This window comes from Chlamydotis macqueenii, chromosome Z (assembly GCF_036417535.1).
Source record: "Chlamydotis macqueenii isolate bChlMac1 chromosome Z, bChlMac1.mat, whole genome shotgun sequence".
Taxonomy (NCBI): domain Eukaryota; kingdom Metazoa; phylum Chordata; class Aves; order Otidiformes; family Otididae; genus Chlamydotis; species Chlamydotis macqueenii.
Genome location: NC_141593.1, coordinates 28,826,696 through 28,849,780, shown reverse-complemented (window position 1 = coordinate 28,849,780; position 23,085 = coordinate 28,826,696). Strand labels below are relative to the sequence as shown.

The window sequence follows — 23,085 nt, the reverse complement described above, 5'->3', positions numbered from 1 at the left end:
TCACCCGAGATCCACAGCTCATGGCACCTGAGCAGGGCAGGGACAGCGACAGGACGTGTCCCCAGGTGACAGCCGGGCAGCCAGCGGTGTCCAGGCCACTTTGGGATTCCTCAGGAGAGCTCCGAACTCAGAGCGGGAACAGGCCGGGGCAGGGACTGAGGCCTCCTGGGCAGAGGTTGGTCAGGGCCGGTGGTGCCCTAACGCTCGCTGATACTTTACTTTCCAAAACACAATTTGCTTTGCTTATCTTTTTTTTTTTTTTTTTTTTAATCTCGGTGCTTTTACGTAAAGGATCTTTCCTTCCTGCCCCTGATTGACAGCTAGAAAAGCTGCCACTGCTTTTCCCTGCGAGGACCGACCGGCCTGTGCTCCCCCCTCTAATCCTTCCCCCCCGCAATCCTCCCCCCCCCCCCCTTCCCGGTCCTACCGACGGCGGCCTCGGCGGCTCTCCCCGGGAAGGCGGTGCCTCTGCCCGGCCGCGCTCTGCCCGCCCTGCAACCCCTTGCCCGTCCCTTGCCCGCAGCAGCAGCAGCAATGGTGGTGCCGCCGGTACTGCGCGCCGTCATCATGGGCCCCCCGGGCTCCGGAAAAGGCACCGTCGCCGCACGGATTATCAAACATTTCGGGATGAAGCACCTCTCCAGTGGCGACCTGCTGAGGGATAACATGCAGAAAAACACAGGTGGGAACGGGGACGGGACAGAGTTTAGGGGAAGGCGGGGGGCGGGGGGGGGAAGGGGGAGGCGGCGGGGACGATCCGGGGCGGGCGGCCGCCCGCCCCGGATCGTCCCCGCCGCCTCCCCCTTCCCCCCCCCCCCCGCCCCGAATTTGGGCCTCTTGCTCTTCCTGAAGAACTTCAGTCTGTGTTTGCATACAGAGTTGCTTCTGTTACCTAATGGTGTGACTTATACTCACTGCATAGCCCTCGGTTGACCTCTCTCTCCCTGCTGAGGTGCCAGAGCCCCTCTCCCCCCTGAATTTTTGCCTTGGTGAAAGGCCCCCCTTGCGACTTCCTCATCGGTGGGGTGGGAAACCTCTTTCAGGACCTTTTTAGGTTGCAGGTGATGAAGTGAGAGTACTGCTATTTCCAGCGTTTTGGAGCTGCAGAGGAGTACGTTCACTTGGAAGCGTCACTGCAATATTATGGCTAGGTAACCATAATATTATGGTGGTCTTGGTTTTGGAAGCTTTTAAGTGTGTTGGAAGGTGAAAAATTATCTGCATCTATGAAATCAGTTGCGATGTGATGGGATCTCCACATCTCTTTTCACACAAATTCTGTTTGCTCTATAAGAACAATGACTTTGGCTTAGCTGACCGAACTTCACTGTAGTCGATAGCTACAAGTTAAACATTTGCTAGGCGCACCACCTGCACTGGCATATCTGATCGCATTCATGCTTCTTCTGTGTGATCGGTTTCGCAAGCGCGAGTTTTTGTTTACAGAGGGTCACAAAAACAGAACTGTTGCTGTTACGAACTTCCGGTGTGAGTGAGACCAAGTGAGAAAGGAAAGAATTCCAGAAGATGAGGGAAGTATGTCATTTACTAAATTCTTTAGGTTTTATGTTCTTTCAATATGTCTTGGAAGCAATATCAAAGAGCCTAAGAATCAAGCTGAAGGGGGTGTGAGAAGAGGAAATTGCAAGTGGAAATACCCCATTGCTTGATTTGAGGAGGAGCCATAAAGTAGGAGAAATAAAAGTGATTTGGCAACGTCTTCTAGGTGGATTGGGCAAATGAAAGAATGTGAAGGAGAACTAAGATGTGAAATGGAAGTGTAGCAGACATGTTAAAATCCTGGATGTGAGGAGATGGTAGCGGAGGGAGTAAGAGATGATGAATTCAGAGTTTTTCACTCACTAATGAACCCAGGTGAAGCTCTGTTTTAATTTTATTGGAAGCGAGTCACTCATTGCAGAAATGGTCTCCAAAGGATTGAGGTGAATACTGAGGTAGCAGGAATAAGTAGTACACTGAAGGAGGGAGAGGAACTGAGAGGCAACTTGGAGAGCTTTGACGAGTTCAGCTGAGGCAGAGTTTGTGAGTTTTGATTATGATAGAAGAGTCCTGCAATTCCGAGTTCTTTGGGAACTGTATTAGGCCAAGTTGGGCAGTTAAGACACTTGGAAAATTAAGTATAATTAACAATCGTTATACAGTGCCATTTTTGGCATTTACTCTGCCCAGTGGACTTTGTTGAGAAGTCCTGTTGAACATGTGAGCATCCTCAGCAATTTGCAGTTATTACCATGTTCTGCTGCTTTGGAGTGTGGAGAGTCTGTGACCACCTCTCTAGCGCTGAGCAAGCCATTGTCTGAGTATGGCTAGAGCTTCTTTGCTGTAATGTGGTTAGGACACGCCAGTTTCTTGCAAAACCATGAAACGTGGATACATGTTATCACCTAGACAGGAAAGAAACCTGTGTTGCCTTTAATTCCAAAGATTGTCATGCTTGTAGTTGTTTCAGACCCAAGCTGAAAAAAAAAAAAACAGAACAAAATAAAACCAACAAAACCTCACAAAATGCCACCCCTAACAATAGGGGGGAAAAAAATAAAGAAGCTATGGTCTAGTATACAGACTTTTTGTCTTAACATATAACTATTTGGGTACAGTTGTGCCTATTATTTTTTCTTCTATAAACAGAATAAAAACAGAACTCTGTAAACAGAACAGGAAAAAAAAACCAACAAAACATTTCTTCTAAATGACCTGAGATTTGTAGAGAGAGGCAGCATGCTTCCAGCTCTGTTGGTCTCAGAATAGGACCTTGCAGCCTGCTGTACTCTAAACCTCTCTGGGCCCAAAAGCTTGCCTGTCTTTCCAAAGTGTGTTAGTACCGTTCTCTATCAGCCTTGTCTTGTGCACATTCTCAGATCATTGTGGTTAGAGCAATGCTGCAGCATAAACCAGTAATAGATTCAAGCATCAAATACACGTTAAAATATCTAGATGTAATTTATTCCTCCTCCCAGCCTACTTTTGCAGGGTACATAGTTCAAGGTGCACTAGAATAATAAGAGAGGTATGACTTTCTGACCCTGAAGAAGAGAGGTGGGGAGAAGAACAGCCACTCTGTACCCAGGCAGACTGTCACCTTCTTTCCAGTTTGTGATGTGCAGGAGGACTCAGGCACCAGAATCTGACTATTTTTCACATTGTGAGGATTATTTGAAGTCTGACCACGGTGCACAGTGCCTATTTCTAAATGGTCTTCAAACTTTTCAAAGCCTGACTATAGATGTGAACACCCAATAAGGGGAAATTGTCCTTTTATTACTTTTTTTTTTTTTCTCCCCCAGCACCAAAGCTACTGTTTGCATTACTTGAGGGCATCTATCGCTTTTCAGTTGCCTTGTCTGGAGAAGGGCCTCTGTACTATTGCACGTTCCAATACTGCATCAAGTGATGGGACTGGCATTCTTCATTGCTTTCTGCTGGAAGTGGTTATATCTTGGGTTGCGATTCCTCTTCTGTTTAGTTTACTGTAACTAGATCTGAATTGGCTGCAAGTAAAGGCTTCTGCAGATCCACAGTAAAACCAATCTAGCTGCTATTCTGGGTGACTTACATAATTGAGTAATTGTTTTATAAACAAAGGCCATGGAGACTTTGTGCCTAGGACACAATCCAAGCAAATGTATTTCTTCCCAGCTATACCCATGATGTGAGTGAAGTACAGCGTGCTGCTACCGGTCATGTAGGAGCCTGGTGTGATATCCAGAACTGTGATGTGTGGATGGCATTTTAGCGAGCCAGTGGGCTAAATGACTGCTAGTAAAGGTTAGTCAGTTCCATGGGAAAGTACTACTGTCAGTGCGCTCCCATAAATGGTTTACAACATCTATAAACATCCTCTTGTAACTCTAGTAATCATAAAAATACATATCTGGCAAGCGTGTCCCACTGCATACTGCTCTCTTAAATGCCAGTCGTTTCTCTTTGTAGTGAAGTCATAAGTTAACAACTAGCCACTAAACTGAGAAAATAACTTTCTTGGCAGGAAGTCTGAGGGCTGATATCTTAATAAACTTGTATCCTTTACATTTCTTATTTTGAAGACTCTCTTACCTAATGGCCTCTCCTGATTCTAGTTTTTGGAACCTAATATTTCAAATACTAGTAAAATAATTCAGAGAGTTTGCGGATAGAGATGTGCTGAATGCCCTGTTGCCATCCATGGAACTACAGACCGATCAAATTCATACATATTTGTGTAATCAGAGCCTAACTGATTTTCTGGTTTTGAATTTCAGCAAACATACTGTCTGTCTTGTTTACAACTTTACTGTTCTTCACCATCTTGGTCAAAACAAATTTTTTTTTGCAGGCTTGTGGGCTTTTTTCACTTGCTGGAGGTCCGAGATGGTGTAATGCAACTTCTCTTACTTTCACAGAAGTTGGGATCCTTGCTAAATCATACATTGACCAAGGGCGGCTTATTCCAGATGACATCATGACACGACTAATGCTGAACGAGCTAAAAGGTCTAGATCGGTACAACTGGCTATTGGATGGTAAGTTGGCCTATGGGATATCACTATATATGCAGAGAAAATTTGCACTGGAAAGCTTGTAGTGCTTCGGTCACTTGTGAGTAGCTACACTCCAGTGGGCATCCTCAAGTTGTAGTAACTGGACAGTATTTGTTGCCAGCTTGTGAAACCTTCAGCAGCTAGTCTGCCTCAGTTTCTTTGGCTGTAAAATGCTTTGGGTGCATCTTGCATTCAGAGCGTTGCAGGGATGTTTTAATTCATGTTGGAAAGGGTAGATCAACACTCGAGTAAAATCTCAAAACTGACAATCCTGGTAATTCTTATGCTTTATTTCCCCTTTAAAATATGCATTGAGAACGCTTTTTAAAAAGCCTTTTCTTGTTAAAGTCCTTGGGGAATGGAACACTTTTGAAGAATGGGGCTGAGGAATTATTTAAATAGAAGGGTAAGTGTGTGATGCAGCAACAAGGTAAGCATGGAAAGCAAGTACTGCAGCAGTGCAGTGTGTAGTAAATCACTAACAAAAACACTGCTTAAGTGCCCTAGAAGTTCTCTTTCATTTGCTCTTTGGTTCTCTTCTCTAGAGTGAATCGTTCTGCAATTCTGCGGCGTAAGCCCATTGTTTCAGCATTCATAGAGAGAAAATGCATTTACTGCTGTCTTCCATGAACTGAATGGCTCTTGTTACCCCCACCCCTGGAAGTACAGTTGGATGCACAGCACAAAGATAGTGCCTAGGCTGGATGTGTGTGTTTTTGGGTTCTACTCACAACCTGTCTCAGTAGATAAAACTAAAAAGTTGTTGGTGTGGCTTTTTATTTAGAGGGAGTGAAAAATCCACAGTGCTTTCTGTCCCTTAGTGCTTTATTATAATCGCTTCTAGTACAGTGATCTGTTCTGCCACAGTCCTGTTCCTCCTTAGTGAAGATGAAGGCTTAATTCCCACAGTGAATGACACAATGAAACTTAATCAATAAAGGAAGGAGCTGCAGATGTTTTTTTTTTCCTTTAGCTCCAGATCCTGCATACACCCAGTTCCAGCCTTGTGGATCTGGATGTGTAGCAGTATAGCTGGGCACACTGGTAACTCTTAACATGAGGATGGTGTGGAGACTGTAAGAGAATAAATCAATTCCTGCTGCATGTTAATGTGCTGCCTTCTTTAAACTTTTGGTGTAGAAATTTTGTCTGCATCAGCATTTGTAATGAGACTTAGTGAATTACAGTAAGGATAGCTCTGGCATAGTCAGGTCTGTAGGAACAATACTGTTCTGCTGAAATATGTTAACCAGAAGGTTTTTAGTTTGGCAACTGCAACTCAAAACAAACAGCTGATGTCAGCTAGGTCAGACTAAGTAGAGTTGCTGAGCTGCTGGAACGCTCACTTAGCCAGATACTCATTTCCTCTGAGCTACAATAGGTTGATGGCTTCTAGTCATAGCAGATGTAGTGGTCTGAATTGGGTGTGCATGGGTATGATCTGCTTAGATTTATGTGCTGTATAATTAGGGCACTTTATTCTGTGTTCCTGGATTCTTCATAATTCATGGCATCTTGTAGCTTATTTTTTTCTGTATCAATAAAACACTATATGGAGCAAATGCTCCAGTTCAGTTTCAATGAAATGTTTTTGTAACAGCACTTTAATTTGTTGAGGAAGTTTCTCATTACTAAGTCCCAAAGCAAACTCATTTTCTAGCTACATAATTAAGATGTGTGGTAGCTGACTAGCTTGTCAATAGTTAGAAAGAACAGCACTGCTAGAGTCCTAGCTCTCCCTCTGCTCTTAACATTTAGAAACATGAGACAATGTGAACATGAGAGAAACAGGATGAAGGCAGTTGATGACTGTAATGCAAACCAGGTGCATCAGACTTAATGCAAAAGTGAAATCTTTCTTTGAGTTATTCAACTCTTTCCTTTTGTGATGTGTTAGACAAGACACAGTAGTGTAAAGACCATAAAATATAAATTTTTCTTTTCTGTTGCAAGGCTAGTTCTTGGCTGGTTCCTTACTTGGGCAATGGACTCATCAACCAAAGTTATGCAAAGAAAAGTTTCTTAAGTTTGTACCTACTGGTACTTGCCTTTATGGAGAAGTTTACTTCTATAGTATGATGAGAATTACAAGCTACTGAAGAACATGAGACTCTGTAGGAGCTTTGTGGGTGGAGGTACTATTCCAGTGAATCTATGGTGCAATATCATGTTCTGCAGTAGCTTTAACCATTAAAGTTCTTGTGGTCAATTTTTCTTTTTAAATTCTTTGTGGAGACCTTGATTTTCTTGTTCTGCATTTCCCCTGCCTCCTTGTTAAGTTCCAGTAGATTTCTCTAGTAGTACTACGTGCCTTTCAAGGCACGCTACCGGAGCCGTAGAGTTCATGGGGCACAAGGCAGTGCCTTTTCAGTGAAGAGACAGATGCCTGTTCAGCCTGAGTGTTCTCACAGTCATAATCCCTGAGGATAGTTTGATACATTAAACTTTCCAGAACTCTTTCTAAAGCTACTCTTTTATGTAAAATTAATCCTGGACTGCCTCTGGTAGAGATATTGGGCTTACTGCAGCTGAGTAAAATAGGTTTGTAATGGTCACCTCCTTAAGCCAGACTTGCACAATTGTGAAAGTAAGAGTTGTCACACAAGCTTCTAGGTTGTTCCAGACCTTTGAGTGAACTGCTTGCAGCTTTTTGTTTGAAATGTGTTTACAAGGCTTTTATTCTATAGAGTGGTACATAGTACATATGAGTATGGGGTCTTCTTGCATTTATTTGTTACATTGTTGGGAAGATGACTAACTGAAATGGGGAAATGGAAGCTGGGAGGCGTTTAACAAGTTAAAGTGTCATGATGCACCAGAAAATACTTGGAAAATCTGATGTCTCTTCAACCTTTACAGTATGATGATGCTTTTCTTTTTGCTCTCCTGGCTGGCAATTATTTTCTCTAATGACTGAATCGAGGTAATTCTCGCTAAAAGTCTGCCTTTGGATTTTTATGGAGTTGTTTCCTTTAAAAAGGTTTTCCCAGAACAGTTGCTCAGGCAGAAGTCCTGGATAAAGAATGTCAAATAGACACTGTGATCGATCTAGATGTGCCATTTGAAACCATAAAATGTCGGCTCACAGCACGTTGGATCCACCCTGCTAGTGGCAGAGTCTACAATCTTGAATTCAGTCCTCCCAAAGTGCAGGTAAGCAGTACACATCATTGTAGGCACTAAAGAAATGTTGCATTGCATTTGGTAATTGCAGTAAAATATTGTTTATGTACGTTGTTGCAAAACACAGTAGCTCAGAAGAAAAAGGCTCATTTCATCTCTGAGGAGCAGAGAACCTTTCTGGTAACACCCGGCCTCTCAGGGTATGTTAGTACCCTGGTAGAAGCTCAAGCTGATGGGCAGTGTGCTTTTCCCTGCAGAATGAAACACCATGGTGCTCTGTAAGCTCTTGTTAAAGCTGCTTATTGATCTGGAAGACTCTCAGCCTTGCACACTGGCATAGGAGTTGGGCGTGTTCTTAGCCTATTCTGCAAGCTTGTAGCCTGTACAGTTCAAAATGTACAGTTTCCTTTTCCTTCCTCCAGAGGACTCATTGTATCTAGAGAGCACACTAAATCATCAATCACAAGAATCCACTTAATGCTTTCCCTGTGTTTGTATTTAACCAGGACGAGTATTTTCAAGGGAACAGTTGTCATGTGGCAAAATTAGATGCAGAAACTTGCCAGTAAGGGAAGCTTCTCAACAGATCAAAGAGATTATGGCTTGAGACATCCTAAAGAGGAATAGTAAACTTGAAGATAACGATTGTACATTGTTACTGTAAGATTTTTGAGGAACTCGGATTAGCTTTAGTGCAAGTCAGCTTAAGCTGTATTTCATCCTTAACTCTTAACAACTTATCTATTGTGGCATCACATTTCACCTGGAAACTCTTACTAAGTTACATCAGAAGCATAGCAGGTCTTGTAGTTTCTGGATTTCAGCATTGCAGGAAAAGAGGCCAGCTGAAATAGCAGGTAAGCACTGTAAGTGAGCAAATGGAAACACTGCCTTTGTATTCTTTAAAATTTAGTGGTTTAAGTCATGGTTATTTTTAATTGCAGAAGAGTGTAGCCAAGCTGCAACAGAGAATGATCAAACCTATTGAAGAGTGCACTTCAGCTACAACAGCTTTGCTATTAGGAACAGTCCACTCTATCTTCCCCTAATTAACAGGCATATCACAACACAGCAGATTGCAGTGTTTAAGTGAAACCATAGAATGGGGTCTAACAGCTGAAATATAGTTGTCTCTGTTATCTAATAGACCTGCAAAATGTTTACTTACTTGAGACAACCAAAAGATTATGGCTTGAAAGTTAATGCAAGGCTGAAGGCTCAGTATTTCATAAGTAAAATGAAGGCACTAGTATGGCTGCCTGCACAGATCCTAGAAAGATACACTTTAGTGTTTTAAATGATTGTATTATGCAAACAAGGTAAGTTTGACCATATAGGGAGCGCTTAAAAATAGCTGAAAAGCTCCCTAATCACTTAAAGCACTTCAGGAAACTGGAGGTGAAATGTGCAGTAAAGTAGGAGCTGTCATAGTTCACACATTAGGTCCCTACCTTTTTTTTACTGAATCCTGGAAAAAGTTCAGCTGGCTTTTACGCCATTTTTTTTTTGTATAGCTCTTGCTAAATAACAGCTCTTCCATTTTGCGACTTAAAGAGCTTTTCCCCTTCCAGTATTGTAAAGCAAAGGTCAAATTGATCTCTTGCTGGTTTCCTGTTATGCAGGAACATATTACCAACAATATTGTTCCCCTTCATATACGCAGGCTTTCTCTACTTATTTCCCATCTTGAATGAATGTTCCGGGGGACAAATTAGTCAAGTCACTATAACCTGATGTTCATTGCCAGTACTGAGAAAATATTTGTAACTGATTGATGGTTTTACTGGAAAGTCACCATCTTCTATTCCAGATAAGATACAGGCAGTAGCCTTTCTCTTTATAAGCAGAAATCTACACCTTGACTAACTGGAAACTGATCATAATTTAAACAGAAAATTACACAAAACATACTTAAACAGAAGTATACGTCAGTGTTTGCTTTTAACCATGATTAGGGCATTGATGATATTACTGGGGAGCCACTTGTTCAGCGTGATGATGATAAGCCAGAGACGGTTACCAAGAGGCTGCAGGCTTATGATGCACAAACAAAACCTGTTCTAGAATATTATCGGTAAGTAATAAAATCTATTCTTCCACATTCTAAAAGCTTCTTCCACATTAGCATAGCGAGGAACAGATCTCTTCAGTTACAGAGATATTGCAACAGTGAAGGTGGTATGAGTAGCAGTGTATCTTTCATCAACTCAACAAGAAATCAACCCAGTACAATAAGTATGTTTTCCACTGTTGTGTGAAACCTCTTCAAGAGCTTGCTTAGCAAAAGAGCCTTTCACTGCAGCCACATTTAGCTTTACAAAGAGTGCTATGCATTATTCAATACATTATAGTGCTGTTCTGAGCAACACAGCACTAGTTAGCAAGGTAACAGAGATAGTTAATTTTTTTGGCAGCCTTAACAGTGTTTCCTCTTGTGGATGTATAAATGGAAGCCCTCCTAACCAGGGCAAGGGGTCAAGAAGTGATACACAACTAGAAAAACAGTTAGTGAGGATTTAAAAGTGTCTGTTGTAAGAACAGGACTGTGATAGGTACAGCTAGCAAGACTCTTTGGGAATAAGTAGCTATTTGAGAATACTGCCATTAGCACTGTGGTATGACAACAAATTATTAGTTCTTTTAAGAGCCAAAATTATACCCAAAGTTTCTCTTAATGTAAAGCTGCAAATATAACATTTTTACTATATAGATAACAGTAGGTCACCACGTAGAGCTTTGTAGTCTTATCTTGCCTGGACAAAGACATCCTGAAGTGCCTGTCCTTCCTTTATCTCCACATCCACCACCCTTCATTATGCTGTACCAAAACTGTTGAGCAGAAGACTAGAAGCTCTGTCTTTGGGGTGGTTAGGTTTTAAAGGAATTTTTCTGGATTGACAATGATTTTCCTGACTTTGGTAGCTTTCTGAAGTGAAAATGGCTCAAAGCACCACAGTAAGACACAGGCCTAAACTATTGTTATTACTGGTAATAACATACTTTACAGGTAAAACTAGCTGCTAGAACTAATTTGGAATAACTTGATTGTGCCTGGTTCACTTGTTTGTTTTGATGCACCTTCTTTGATCCTTGAGGTGTAACTTTACAATACCTGGGTTACTCACAGTTGTTTGGATGACTGCTGCATAGCACGTATTATATGATGGATTGCTTGTTACTTTTACCCTTCATTGTTTGTTATTAAGTACTCTGTGGACAACTGTCAGTTTTGTGAACTGATGTGGCCAGCAGGTTGCTGTTTGAGGAAAAGAGTAACGCATGTCCAACCTGCATTCTCAATATTGTGGCACTTTCGCCTGCATATTCGCCCACTCCTGCCAGCGCAATCTTAAAATGAGGTGGAGATCCTGGAACAATTAGACAATTTCACTTCTCTAATGCTTTCTTCTTTCACTCCCTTAGGAAAAAAGGGTTATTGAAATCCTTCTCTGGAACAGAAACCAATAAGATCTGGCCACATATCTACGCTTTCCTCCAAACCAAGTTGCCAGATGTGAGCCAGAAAGATGCTGCCACTCCCAGGTGAAAATAGGCCTAACTTCTGCTGATCTGTCATAACTCACACTTGATTACACGAGATTCAGCAATCAAGGATTTCTCTAAGTAGTCTAACAGACTGATCAATAATTAAAGTCTAACGGTGTCCTTAACTTACATTATGATAAAACTTTTGTTGCCTGTGGTTCTCACTTGAATGCTATATTTTTTTTAATATTAAATATAACTAATTTTTATAATATAGTAATTGGCTTTAACAAAAGCAGCTACTGTTTTGTCTCTTATTCAGAAAATACTTATGTTTGCAAATATTCACTGGTGAAGGAAACACATTTCAGAATACAGCTTAATTGCAAAGCACATTGATTGATTTACTCACTCATGAATTGTAGTGTGAAGCATGAAACATGAAAGCATGTTTCTTGAATGTGTGATTAGTCGGAGCCTGCCAGAAGCTGTGAGGAACCATGACCATCGTTCTGCAAAAAGCCACTTCAGACCAGAACTGGCACAAATATATGTTGATTGCATGGAAGACAGTCACCTTTTAGCTTTCCTTGCATAGATGTTAGTGATTTTTTTTAGGCTTAGATTACCCTTAACACTTGCTTGGATGATTTACCTTACTACTATGTTTATATTTCCGCCTTCAGAGCGGCTATCTTGCAGGCATGACAAATGGAGTTTCAATTGTATGTAACACATTTGATGAAGCCTCTGTGCAGCTCTATGAGACTTTATTAGTAAAAAGACAGCAGACATTGAACAGATTAAGTGTAATTTGGTAAGCCTGTAGCTAGATTATCTTGACTAGTGAATGTGTCTTTTCTACTGGCTTTGAAAAAACAACTGCTCGTTGATGCCAGTGTCAGGATTTCCAGTAGTCAAATTATTAACTTTGTCATATTACTGTAGCAAGTTTTATTGTAGCAATTGGGCTGGTTTTCATGAGTTCATACTACTAATTCATGTCTCTGACCAGCTCTTGTATTTATTTATTCACTAGATAACTGGAGTTACAAATCTTAACAGGCCACACTTTTTAACAGTCTGGGTAATGCAGACATTGCAATTTTTCAGTGAACTCTCTAGCCTTTTTTTTTTAATGCTCACCAGGAGTTTCAAGAAGAGTCAGAAAAACCTGATGCACAAACAACTCTGTCTAGGCATCGTCCGAAGTAGCTGTGTCCTACTAATGCAGGTGTCAATCTCCTTTTGCAGTGACTGACTGTAAACAACTACAGAGCTGTGGTGCTGATGTACCCTGGACTACACTTGCACATCTGGTTTTAGCATTATCAATACCAAGACACATTTGAGTATAAAAAAGATGGTCATTGTAGAATTTGTAAAGCTTTCCTATTACTATAAATGAACAACATGGACAGCAGCTATCATTGCAAGCAGCTTTCCTCACATTTTAAAGAAAGCTTCCCAAAAGGCTGACCACTTGTACTTTTATCTTCAGAAATGTCTATATTGAGGCTGTAGACTGAGTGAGTTTAGAGATGCAATTTCTTAAAAAGGTGACTGCTAGAAAATTGTAGCTACAACATTACAATGAGAAACTCTGATGTGCCGCTTGCTTCTATTTATGCATTTGGATTTCAATAAAAAGCAGCTATTCTTGTTTTTTTTTGCCAACCTACATAAGTTTCAGTTAGCCAGAAAGGAGAAGGAATCTTCTTATGATTTGACACTTATTTCCACATCATCCAATTTTAGCCCTTTAGAAGCTTTAAAAATAACTTTCAGTATATTCCAGGTTGCTAGATTAATTGGCTCTACTACTAATGGTAGCAATTGCAAGTCACTGTGCTACACTGCCCTTCCTACCCTTGTATGTAACACTCAGTTAAAAAACAACCTGAAGTTATTAGTTTCCCGTAATAATTAACTAATTATTAAGGAGGAGACAGTGTTTGCTTATCCCCTCTGAAGTATCTGTCAAACTTAAAAAAAACCCAAACAAACTTAACAAAACTGGTTATCTCTAATTTGCATTTGGAACAGAGCTGCTGCTTGCTCCTTTATCCTCAGTCTATCTGCAGAAGCACTGCTAGAGAACACAAGGCATACGAAGAGCTACTTCTGTCAGTGGATCTGCAGTTCCTACTTTTGCTACTGCATTTGTACTAATACTCACTTTGGTACACACTGCAGACGTAGACTTTTCCCTACCTCTGCTATAGCCAAAGCTGAAAAATTAATGGATGTCAGTACAGCTTTTGCCTGAATTAGCAACTGCAGGTAGACTGTGTTCATCGAACTATTGAAATCTAGATACCTTCCAGACCTTACATACAACCTCAACAATACAGTAAAGGACCAAGAGGGTGTACCAATACCATTATTTGAGACAGCAGCTGTCTCTGCTGGAGTCTTCCAACTGCAGTATACATTTTCACAGATAGAGCTGCTGTAATAGCAGCAAGTTAGAAAAGCACAGTAGAATTCTGGATTACAGAGGTTCTGTGGAAGGCCTTGTCTAGAAATAGTATTTGGATTTCCAGCTCCTCAAACAGGAAACTTTTAATGATTTTCCACTTTAAGTTGGCAATGTCAGAAACCCTTTGGTTTAGTAGCATATGAAATATCTTTCAAACCCCACATGACATCTTACTCTACATGAACTCTGACAAAGCTTTTTGTTTAAACTGAAGCCTTAGCCTAACCCTTGTACCTCAAGTTCCCTCCATCAAGTACTTCTCACCATAATGAGACTTGGTTTAAAAAATAAATTTGAAGTTAGCCTTACAAACAAGAAGAGAGTCAGACTCTCAGAAATCATAGAACCCAGCACTCATATGCAGACAAGCGTTGCTTACATTTTAGGACAAAACCAAGCTATGTTTAATGAAAGCACAAGGTAACATTTAAATTCCCTTAGTAGAGGTAGAAAGCCAGTGTTTAATCTAATCCATTCAGATCTGAAATACTGATACCAGATATTGATTTATTGCTATTAGTGATAACCAAATTTGAGAGCTTATAATGTCAGCAACATAGCATGTATACAGTTGTGATCTCCAATATTCATAGAGTAAAACATGTACATATCTGTAGTAAGACAATAGCAGATTCTACCAAGAATCTACCGCTTCTTGTAAACATTGTATTTGTGCAGATTTTTTTTTCATACTTTAATTTCTAAAGTCATGAAAGGCAAGGTTAGTAGCAGAAAACACATCCAGTTTCACATTCGGCAATATGAGAACCCTGCTCTTCAAGGACAACCAAAAAACCTAGCAGCACATTTTCAAACAATATTACAGGTTTTTCTGAATTACCCACCCTTCAAAATCCCCTTCTCCCCTAAAACCAAACAACAACAATAACAAAAAAAATCTGACACCAAAAATAAAGTGCAGTACCCAGAAAAATAAGTGTCAAGAAAATAGCCATGTTTGTTTCTTTGAAAAAAAAGAGGAAAAGAAAAAAAAAAAAAAGTACTTGGCCTCAGTCTTAAGAGTACTATACTGTGTCCATCATTTTGGATTCTTCTTCATCTCTTTGTATCACAGAGTTTAAATTGCAGACATCTGTGTTTGTGGAACCTTGTAGATCACCTGTGTTCTGCAACAGATGAAAAACAGACAGCTTAATTCTCCGTAAGTGTATATGTGGAGTGAGAGAGAGAGAGAGAAATACAGAGATTTTAGCTTAAGTTGGACTCTTCATGTTGTCCAACTTAAGATGGGACAAATTTCCAATAGTAAGGAAATAAGCTCTGAAAAATTCATCAACCAATATTATCTCACTGTGTCAAGAAGCTTCTTTAAATTTCCTGGCATAGCTTATATTTGGTCTCACTATTTCTAGCGCTTGACTGCACATTTACTTAAAATTCAGCTGTTGGTTCTTACTTGCAAGGTACTTGAATGAAGTTACTTCAAATAAGTAGTTTCAATTGTGACTCCTTCCCTAATACCTAATTTTTTACAATCTTTTAAGTTGCTTCTTCATTCCACAATGTGGCTATCACTAGTACTGTAACAAAAGACCTAAGTACCCTCAGTTTCCTTTTATCACAACCGATAAAAGAGACTTTCCTTAGGCATGACTTAGCTGAATGATCCCATGAATAAGATTAGCCATTTCACACTGAAAGCTCATTTCACTGTTTGTGGTAAAGACTGTCAATACAATTCTAGCATCTGATCAGTTTTATGATGCAATGTTTATTTTAAGGATGAAAATGCAAGGGCACTGAACTAACATATGCTTCTGACCTTAGCTGATGCTTTCTGAATTCCAGAAAGAAAGCCCATATATGCCTTGCATATTGATAATACTGCACATTATATCCTGAGCACTAGCAGTTTTAGGAATAATTCTCTTTATATTTCAGAAAGGTACAGCTTGTCAAGGCAGGATGTAATCCTGCTTTAGTTAAATTAATTTATAGAAATAATAAACCTACCTGTGAAAAAGATGTCAGCTCTCCTACAAGACCAGGATTGACACTGAGATCATGTAGTAACATAGTTTGAAAGCCATGTGATTGTGACCAGATTCTCACTCTCGTCTTGAATGCCTCAAGTTCATTTTTAAAAGCCTCAAAGTAGCCTTCTCCTGTCTGCAAAGAGAAAAATGAAATACTTGCACTTCAGCTAGATTCACTTTTGAGTTGAATGCATACACGGTGCTGAAAAAAAAAACCACACAGTGATGCATGTTGTACCCTTTGGGGAATAACAACTTTGAACAACTCAAGAATACTCTTAGTCAATTTAAAAATAAATCTCAGGTAGATTTCTTTTTAAGAAAATCTGTAGTATTTACATGTAGAAGCAAACTGATTTATCTTAGGACATGTAAAAATAAATCTAATTTTAGTCCTTCCATTCCAACTCAGAAGCCAGTACCCTTAGAAGAACAGGTGCTTGTTGTAGCACTCTGGTCAAAAGCAAAGCACAAGTTGACACACACTTTAACTGAACTCCTTTAGGCAATACTGAGATCCATCAGAGTCCTGAATAACTAAATACAGTCTACAACAGATCACAGTTTCAGTCTTCCCATGCTTCTCCGGCATAGCTCTGGATAGCTCTATTTCAGTAATGAGAAAGGCACACTGTTTTGTGCCCCACTGTGAACTGCAGATGAAATGGAAAGTTGTGACAGTACATAGGTACACTGTGAAAACCTAAGTGTAATTAGCCAAAATCAGTCCTTAAACTGCTCTGTGTTTGCTGTTGTTACTTAGTTATTACTTGTTTATTGTACGTCTTTTGTCCCCCAGCTGTATTTTGCTTTTTCTCTGGGATACGCAAAATCCACTGAACTTCCATTTTCAGAATTAGAATTACACCAAAATATTCTGTCTAGAAAGAACTGCTAACTAAACACCTTCCCATAAGCCTAAGTCAGTCAATAAAATGTTTAGCCTGTCATGGTTAGGAAGAAAACTTCTCCAAGACACTGGTACCTTGTACGGCATCAAGAATTTCTCCCATCATTACACAATGACTTACTTTGGCTTTTTGGAAAAAGAGCCGAAAACAGCCTCTTGGATCCACATTGCAGCTTCTGGCAATTTCTATAATAAACTGCATTACAACTGCTTGGTGTGCTACTTGCTCCATCAGAGCTCTTTTCTGAAAAAAAAAAAAAAAAAAAAAAAAAAAGGTAAAGTTATGATTTAAAGGTATTTCCTGTGATTATATTCCTGAAATTCAGCATAATTTCATTTTCTTTTAGTTCCTGAACAGATGAGAACTGATCCTTAAAGAAGCAAGGGAACTGATAATTAGCTATAACTATACATACATGTGAGAATGCACTATAAATATTTTCTTCAAAAAAGCAGAGGCCAGTTAAACAGCTAATCAAGTTGGTCAGCTTTTCTATAGTGCAAGTGGGAAACTATGCTTTCAAACAATTTAAACGTTGTCTTCATACCTGTTCAGCCTCTAGATGAAAACACCACAACATGAGATATCTAGATGTTTCTTCACATACAAGATATGGGTGATCAGACAAAAATCTTTGACTATCATCCCATCTGCTCAGCATACCTAATAAGAGAAAAAACGTAGTTAACATATTCTAAATGAATAAATTATTTAATGCAGCAAGGAAGTTACTTGCATTGATACCCCAGTATATTTAACACCTTTGCAATTCACTAACCTCAGAGTGACAGCATGCAGCTAAATTTGGGGGTTTTATTTATACATCTAACCAACACTGAAAGAACATTACTGGATGATATAATCAGACTTTGAAGATAGTAAAAGTGGATTTTAACAGTCGCAATTTCTTACATTTTAATGCATCTCTAGCATCGTTGATAAGTTATTTTTAATTAGTTCTCATACACAGTAACAAAGTGGTGCAGGTATCTATTAGTTACATTATCAAACACTTATGGATAGAGATTTACATGTAGTGATTCTGACAAACACAAATCCTTTAAATGTTTGCAACTAAGAAAGCAAATAAAAGAATGTGTAATGGGTAAAAAATGAAAGTGATTTGCTAGGTTTTTAGGAAATTTTACTTTCATTACAGGAACAGCTTGATCTCAAAAAGCAAAGACACATCAGTATTGAAAAATTAACTAGGAGACTGAAATTGCGATAGCATGAAGCTGCTTTCATGTAAAGAGTGGACTTTAAAAATCAGAAGTCAATACTCAGACCATTTCTTAAAATTGTCCTTCATGTATCACTGACAGTCAGGTCATTACTGCCAACAGGTACCAGATGTACTCATCTATCAGTGTATAATTATAACTAGGCTAAAGATAATTCAGTGGTAATGACCTAAGCTAATCTTAATTCTAGCAAACAAATGCCTAAAGAGAAAGCAATGGCCAATATTTCTTTTGGCCATTTTCAAGAGAGCTCTTCCACATAAGTTCTTTATTGCTTGTAAACCACAGCAGGATCCAGAAACACAATTTGTGCAGTATGGCTAGTAAAGTCCACAGTGCCCTGTGGCAGCAGACAGCACAGAACGAGAGACTTGAAAGAGCATGGACTTTTGTATTTTGAATTAAAATTTTAGGAGGTAAGAAAAAAATTGATGATGTTCTGTAATATGGTTGTTTCTGTAATAGCTTAATCTGAAATTAGGCAACAAAGTAATTTTTCTCAACTCTTAGCCAGGAAGCCTGCAAGAAAGCCTCTTTTTTTTTCTGCTGAAATGCACAGCAGGGAAAACATCTTCTGATTCCACTGTCATTATATTTTGCAGTTAATGTATTTGAGAGAAACTATGCCTATCACTTCTATTTGCATACTCTGACAGTGTGGTGCCTTAACTTGGTACTTGCAAGGCTTGCTAAGGCTAACAGAGTTAGGAACCCTTTCTTTAAAACAGTTTAAGATGCTTAGAAGCCAAATTAATAAAAACGAGTTTGTACAAAGAACTGAATTTTGCCAACTCAGTCTTGTTCTTGATTGTTCTAGAATTACAAATATGGCTATACTATACCATAGTCTGAAACCAGCCTGTAACTAAGAAGGGAAAGCACTCCAGAGAACCATCACAATTTCAGATTACTTTACAAGTTCAGCTTTGTGCTTAATTGGGTTCAACAATTATGAGCTAAAGTGACATCTAGTGGATAATTAAATAAAATTGTAAGAAACATGCAATTCCATGCACACATACTGTTAGTAGATGTTCACAGACATGTCCTTTTAAGCTACAAGGGTAATGACTGGTTAACAGCGACCAGAAAAACATTTATTAAAAGGAGACAGCTATGTACAATCCCATGTGCTTTCATGCGCATGACTTACATTTCCAGGAATGTCCCTGCCTTTTCCCACAGAACAGCAGAAAAAGCTGCTAGAACTTTAGTTTTCAGGCCTTAAGCTCATCTGAGTATTAATTTTTTTTTTTAATTTAAGTTCTTATCAGTCACAGGAACTAACAAGGTTCTACAGTTTACAGCTTATTTCACTTTGAAATTATTATCTGTCTTGATAAAATAAAGCTGAAAAATCTGTTATCCAGGTCTTTCATTTGTTAGCATTCATTCTGTACAATAAAGAGCAAACCTACACAAATTCTGTAGAAGTTTGAACTGCAAAATGTCGGAAAAAGCACACTCACCAAAGTGTCTAATCTTCTGTTCATGTTTTTGCATAAGTGGTTCAGACACATCTTCATCTTCTATTTCTTTTCTTTTTTGATTAATAAAACTCTGAGGAAGAGAAAAGTTGTACTATCACAGAAATTCCAGACATACCTTTTTGTCATATATAGGAATATTATATTTTAATATGTTACTATTTAAAGGGCTATGTTCTAATTTTACAGTCATGTCATACACATGAGAAGGTTTTGTTTTAAAAAGTGTATTACCTAATAATAAGAGTTTAGAAGTCTCACTGTAGTCTGCTGACCAAAGAACTCTAAGAAACTTCTGTCCTCAGGTAGGAACTTACTGATCTGTCAGCAACGAGAATCATGTACATTGCAGCCTGGATGCAGCTAAATCAGTGAAATCATGAGATGTGCTAGCAGTTCAAATTAAATTGTGACATGAAAGCTGAGATTCTACTATAACAAAAAGGTTGTGCTAAATAATCTGTATTACAGTAGTCATTATTAGAGGCAAACTAACAGCTTCACATTTTAAGAATTCGGCACAGAAGAGAAGCACACTATTCATGTGAAGAAATTATTGTTCCGTCCATGTGGCAACACTTGCACTACTTAGAATCGTAGAATGGTTTGGGTTGGAAGGCACCTTTAAAGATCACCTAGCCCTAACCCCTGTGCCGTGGGAAGGGGCATCTTCCACTAGATCAGGTTGCTCAGAGCTCCGTCCAACCTGACCTCTATGGCTTCCACGGATGGGGCATTGAGAGCTTCCCTGGGCAACCTGTTCCAGTGCCTCACCACCCTCACAGTAAGGAATTTTTTCCTTATACCCAATTGAAACCTACCCTTTTTCAGTTTAAAACCATCTCCACTTGTCCTATCGCTACAGGCCGTGATAAAAAAATCTCTCTCCATCTTTCTTAAACCCCCCTGTAAGTATTGAAAGCTATGGTTTAATAAGGTCTCCCTGGAGCCTTCTCTTCTCCAGGCTCAACAACCCCAACTCTCTTGCCTTTCTTCACAGGAGAGGTGTTCTACCCCTCTGACCATCTCCATGGTTTTCCTCTGGACCTGCTCCAACAGGTCCATGTCTTTCTGATACTGAGGGCTCCAGAGCTGGATGCAGCACTCCAGGTGGGGTCTCACAAGAGTGGAAGAGAGGGGGAGAATCACCTCCCTCAACCTGCTGGCCACACTGCTTTTTATGCAGCGCAGGATATGGTTGGCTTTGTGGGCTGCAAGGGCACATTGCCAGCTCATATCTAATACCCTGGTGACCCATGCAAGTTTGAATTTGCACTTCTGGTAGAGAAATGTCATCTAGATTTGTAGTACAGTGTAGTGTGCTCCCCTTACATGAGGCAAAGTAAGAAAAAAAAAAAAACCCAACCTGAAACATTTAACACATACTGCAGTTTCATACTGTACTGGACAAAGAAGATACTCAAGACTAGTAACAAGTGGAATTAAAAAAAGAGGCTAACATTCATTCTCATGCACACTGATATGAGTCATACCTTATTAAATACCTCCTTACTAACAGGATCTGTGTTCCACAGATTCTGTCTTTCCCTCTGGTTTAGTGCTTCTTCTTTTCTTCTCCACTCTTCTTCTCTCCATCTCAACTCTGCAGCTTCAGTTGTTGCTTGAGCAGATTCCTGATCGCGGGATTCTGAATTATGCAGTGCTAAGCTATCAAGTTTTTGCTGGGCTTCTGCTAGGTTCCACGTGCATTCCACAGAGTGCTTCACAAACTCTCTTTCTTTTTGGCAGGCTGATTCAATCCCTTGGCTGTACGTCTGTGAGGAAAATCAGACGTGCTATTTATTGAGGGAAAATTGACAGTATACAGTTTGTATAGGAGCAGATAGGCCTAAACCTCAAAGATAAAGAACCTGGAAGGCACCTTAGATATACAGCATCATATTCGCAGGAGGGATGAAGCACAGTTTTGTACACCTAGATATTGTTTATAAAGAGGCTTCTAATTCAAACTGTCTTAACTTTGTTAAGTGCATTTGCAAAATCATGGATCAAGTACTGCCAGTACAGGGCAATAGTCTCCAGACTGTAAAAATACTTCTGACACAGCTGAAACCCCTCTGGCTATCTTTGGGCTGTAATGCTAGCCACAGCCAAGTATGAGAATACTCTGAATATATACTTCTGAGAAGAAAGTATCAGTTTTGTGATGTCAGATCACAACAGTACATAACTGCTGCTGCCTGCGTTCCAGTATGGATTAGTACCTAACAGATGGCCAGCATCTTCTCTGGAAATGACAGTGAAAGTGGAATTTAAGTTATGAAGTGGCTGAGGCCCAGCACTAGCACATGCTCCTTTTGGTCAAACCTATTGAAGAAGTCACCACTCATAGCTGGAAGAGAAAAGTGACCTCTCAAGCTTGTATTATTTCCAGATGCGTGCTGGGAATCTGCACTCAGCAACTTAAGAAATTGTCTTCTAAAGCATATGCCATGCCCTCCCACCAAGAGTAGAGAAAAAAACATTCATATGCATTAGTTCCTCAGCCTTCCAATGCCATATTATGGAATTTGCAGTGCTGATAACCTCTGGCAGGGGGAAATGAAGGACAACAAAAGTTGTGAAAGATTATTTGAAGGAAACTTTAATGCAAGTACCTCAAAGTTCTTGTGACTTTGGGAACTGCAGTTTTTTGTTGTTTTTTTTTTTTTTAAACAGTAAAATGAACATTTCACTGTGTGGAAAACTAACGTAATGGCAGCTTCTTGCAAGGACACACAGAATTCCTCACAACGCAGTTATAAAACGCCGACTTGCCCTAGCCAACAGAGAGACACACCGCCCGTCTATCTGCTTTTGAGACATAAGGACGCCGTGATAACTAAACCCAGCTCCTTCCACATCACTCCTCAAACGTGGACCTGTTACCCACGGGCGGTGGTAGACGCCAGACCTCCGCTGCAGCAGCGGCCCATCCGCCCCTCCGGGCGTGCTCCAGGGCGGCGGAGCGGCTCGGGAGGGGAGCGGACGTTTCCGCACACCGCCGCCCCGACACGCGCAGGGCTCCCCGGTTACTTACAGCCCCCTCCCAGCGGCCAGATCGGGCTACGGCCGCGGGGGCAGCCGAGGCGTCTGCAGCACCGATCCGATCCGATCCGCTCCGCTCCGCGCCGGCCAGGGCAGGGCAGGGCAGGGACGAGGGGGGAGCTGCGCCACCGGAGGCGGGAGGTGCCGGGGCGGCGCGGGGTGGGGGGGCGGGGATGTACCTGCACTTCCGGCAGGCGCTGGCGGGAGGCGGGAGCCTGCCCCCGCTCCTCGTCCTCCTCCGCCGAAGGGCCGCCGTCCCGAGAGCGCGGGAGCCACACCGCCATCCCCTCCGCCGAGCCGTCGCCGGCCGCCCGCGGCGGTTACACGCCTCGCAGGAAGTGAGGCAGCGCACCACTTCCGGCAGCCTGAGCGGGTCTCCGCGCTCCCGCCCCCGGCGCCGTCAGGAGGGGCCTTCGCCAGCCGCGGAGGGCGGGGCTCCGGTGGGCCTGAGCCTGCCGCTGCCTCGGCCCCGCGGGGGGAGGCTCGCCGCGCCGGGGAGGAAGCGCCGCAGCCGCGGGCGCCAGTAGTGCGCGGCAGCCAGCTGTTGCGGCGCCCAGCGCTCCCGTGTGCCCCTGCTCGCAGTACCGTGTGTCGGGCCTCTTCCGTGCCGGCGGAGGGCCGGCCTCCTCCCCGGAGGCTACCGCAGGACGCTGACGAGTTATACGTGTGTACAGACATATAATATGCTCAGTTTAAAGAAAAAAAAAAAAAAAGGCAAAAAAAAAAAAAAAAAGCCGGCGCGCGGCCAGCCGGAGCGCAGCCGCCCGAG

General features: G+C 41.1%; 2 protein-coding genes across 4 annotated transcripts; one reads left to right on the top strand and one right to left on the bottom strand.

Moving 5' to 3' along the window:
* Window positions 1-411: 411 nt before the first annotated feature.
* On the top strand, window positions 412-19,154 carry AK3 (adenylate kinase 3). 3 transcript variants are annotated; one of them, XM_086770066.1, is made up of 6 exons: window positions 412-682; window positions 4,401-4,520; window positions 7,519-7,691; window positions 9,617-9,735; window positions 11,085-11,204; window positions 18,599-19,154. In XM_086770066.1, the coding sequence occupies exons 1-6, from the start codon at window positions 535-537 to the stop codon at window positions 18,648-18,650; spliced, it is 732 nt and encodes a 243-aa protein (XP_086626192.1). In that variant the 5' UTR covers window positions 412-534; the 3' UTR covers window positions 18,651-19,154. The 3 variants fall into 3 exon arrangements, with proteins under 3 accessions (XP_086626192.1, XP_086626193.1, XP_086626194.1); XM_086770067.1 differs by lacking the exon at window positions 18,599-19,154 and adding an exon at window positions 12,402-14,578; XM_086770068.1 differs by lacking the exon at window positions 18,599-19,154 and having other exon boundaries at window positions 11,085-11,445.
* CDC37L1 (cell division cycle 37 like 1, HSP90 cochaperone) lies at window positions 14,117-22,950 on the bottom strand. Its single transcript, XM_086770065.1, has 7 exons — window positions 22,496-22,950; window positions 20,762-21,043; window positions 19,251-19,341; window positions 17,085-17,200; window positions 16,658-16,780; window positions 15,604-15,759; window positions 14,117-14,756 (listed from the first exon to the last, which is right to left on the bottom strand). Exons 1-7 carry the CDS (start codon window positions 22,598-22,600, stop codon window positions 14,655-14,657), a joined length of 975 nt encoding a protein of 324 aa, XP_086626191.1. The 5' UTR covers window positions 22,601-22,950; the 3' UTR covers window positions 14,117-14,654.
* Window positions 22,951-23,085: the final 135 nt, after the last annotated feature.

What these genes read in the sequence shown, in the direction of transcription:
- CDC37L1 (XM_086770065.1), bottom strand. Translation starts at nt 22,600, where the DNA reads ATGGCGGTGTGGCTCCCGCGCTCTCGGGACGGCGGCCCTTCGGCGGAG. An exon ending in ACAGAAGATTAGACACTTTG is followed by an intron (nt 17,201 to 19,250) that starts GTGAGTGTGCTT and finishes TTCTCTTATTAG; the next exon opens with GTATGCTGAGCAGATGGGAT. An exon ending in TTCATCTAGAGGCTGAACAG is followed by an intron (nt 16,781 to 17,084) that starts GTATGAAGACAA and finishes TTTTTTTTTCAG; the next exon opens with AAAAGAGCTCTGATGGAGCA.
- AK3 (XM_086770066.1), top strand. Translation starts at nt 535, where the DNA reads ATGGTGGTGCCGCCGGTACTGCGCGCCGTCATCATGGGCCCCCCGGGC. An exon ending in CCTGTTCTAGAATATTATCG is followed by an intron (nt 9,736 to 11,084) that starts GTAAGTAATAAA and finishes TCACTCCCTTAG; the next exon opens with GAAAAAAGGGTTATTGAAAT. An exon ending in AAAGATGCTGCCACTCCCAG is followed by an intron (nt 11,205 to 18,598) that starts GTGAAAATAGGC and finishes TGATTGTTCTAG; the next exon opens with AATTACAAATATGGCTATAC.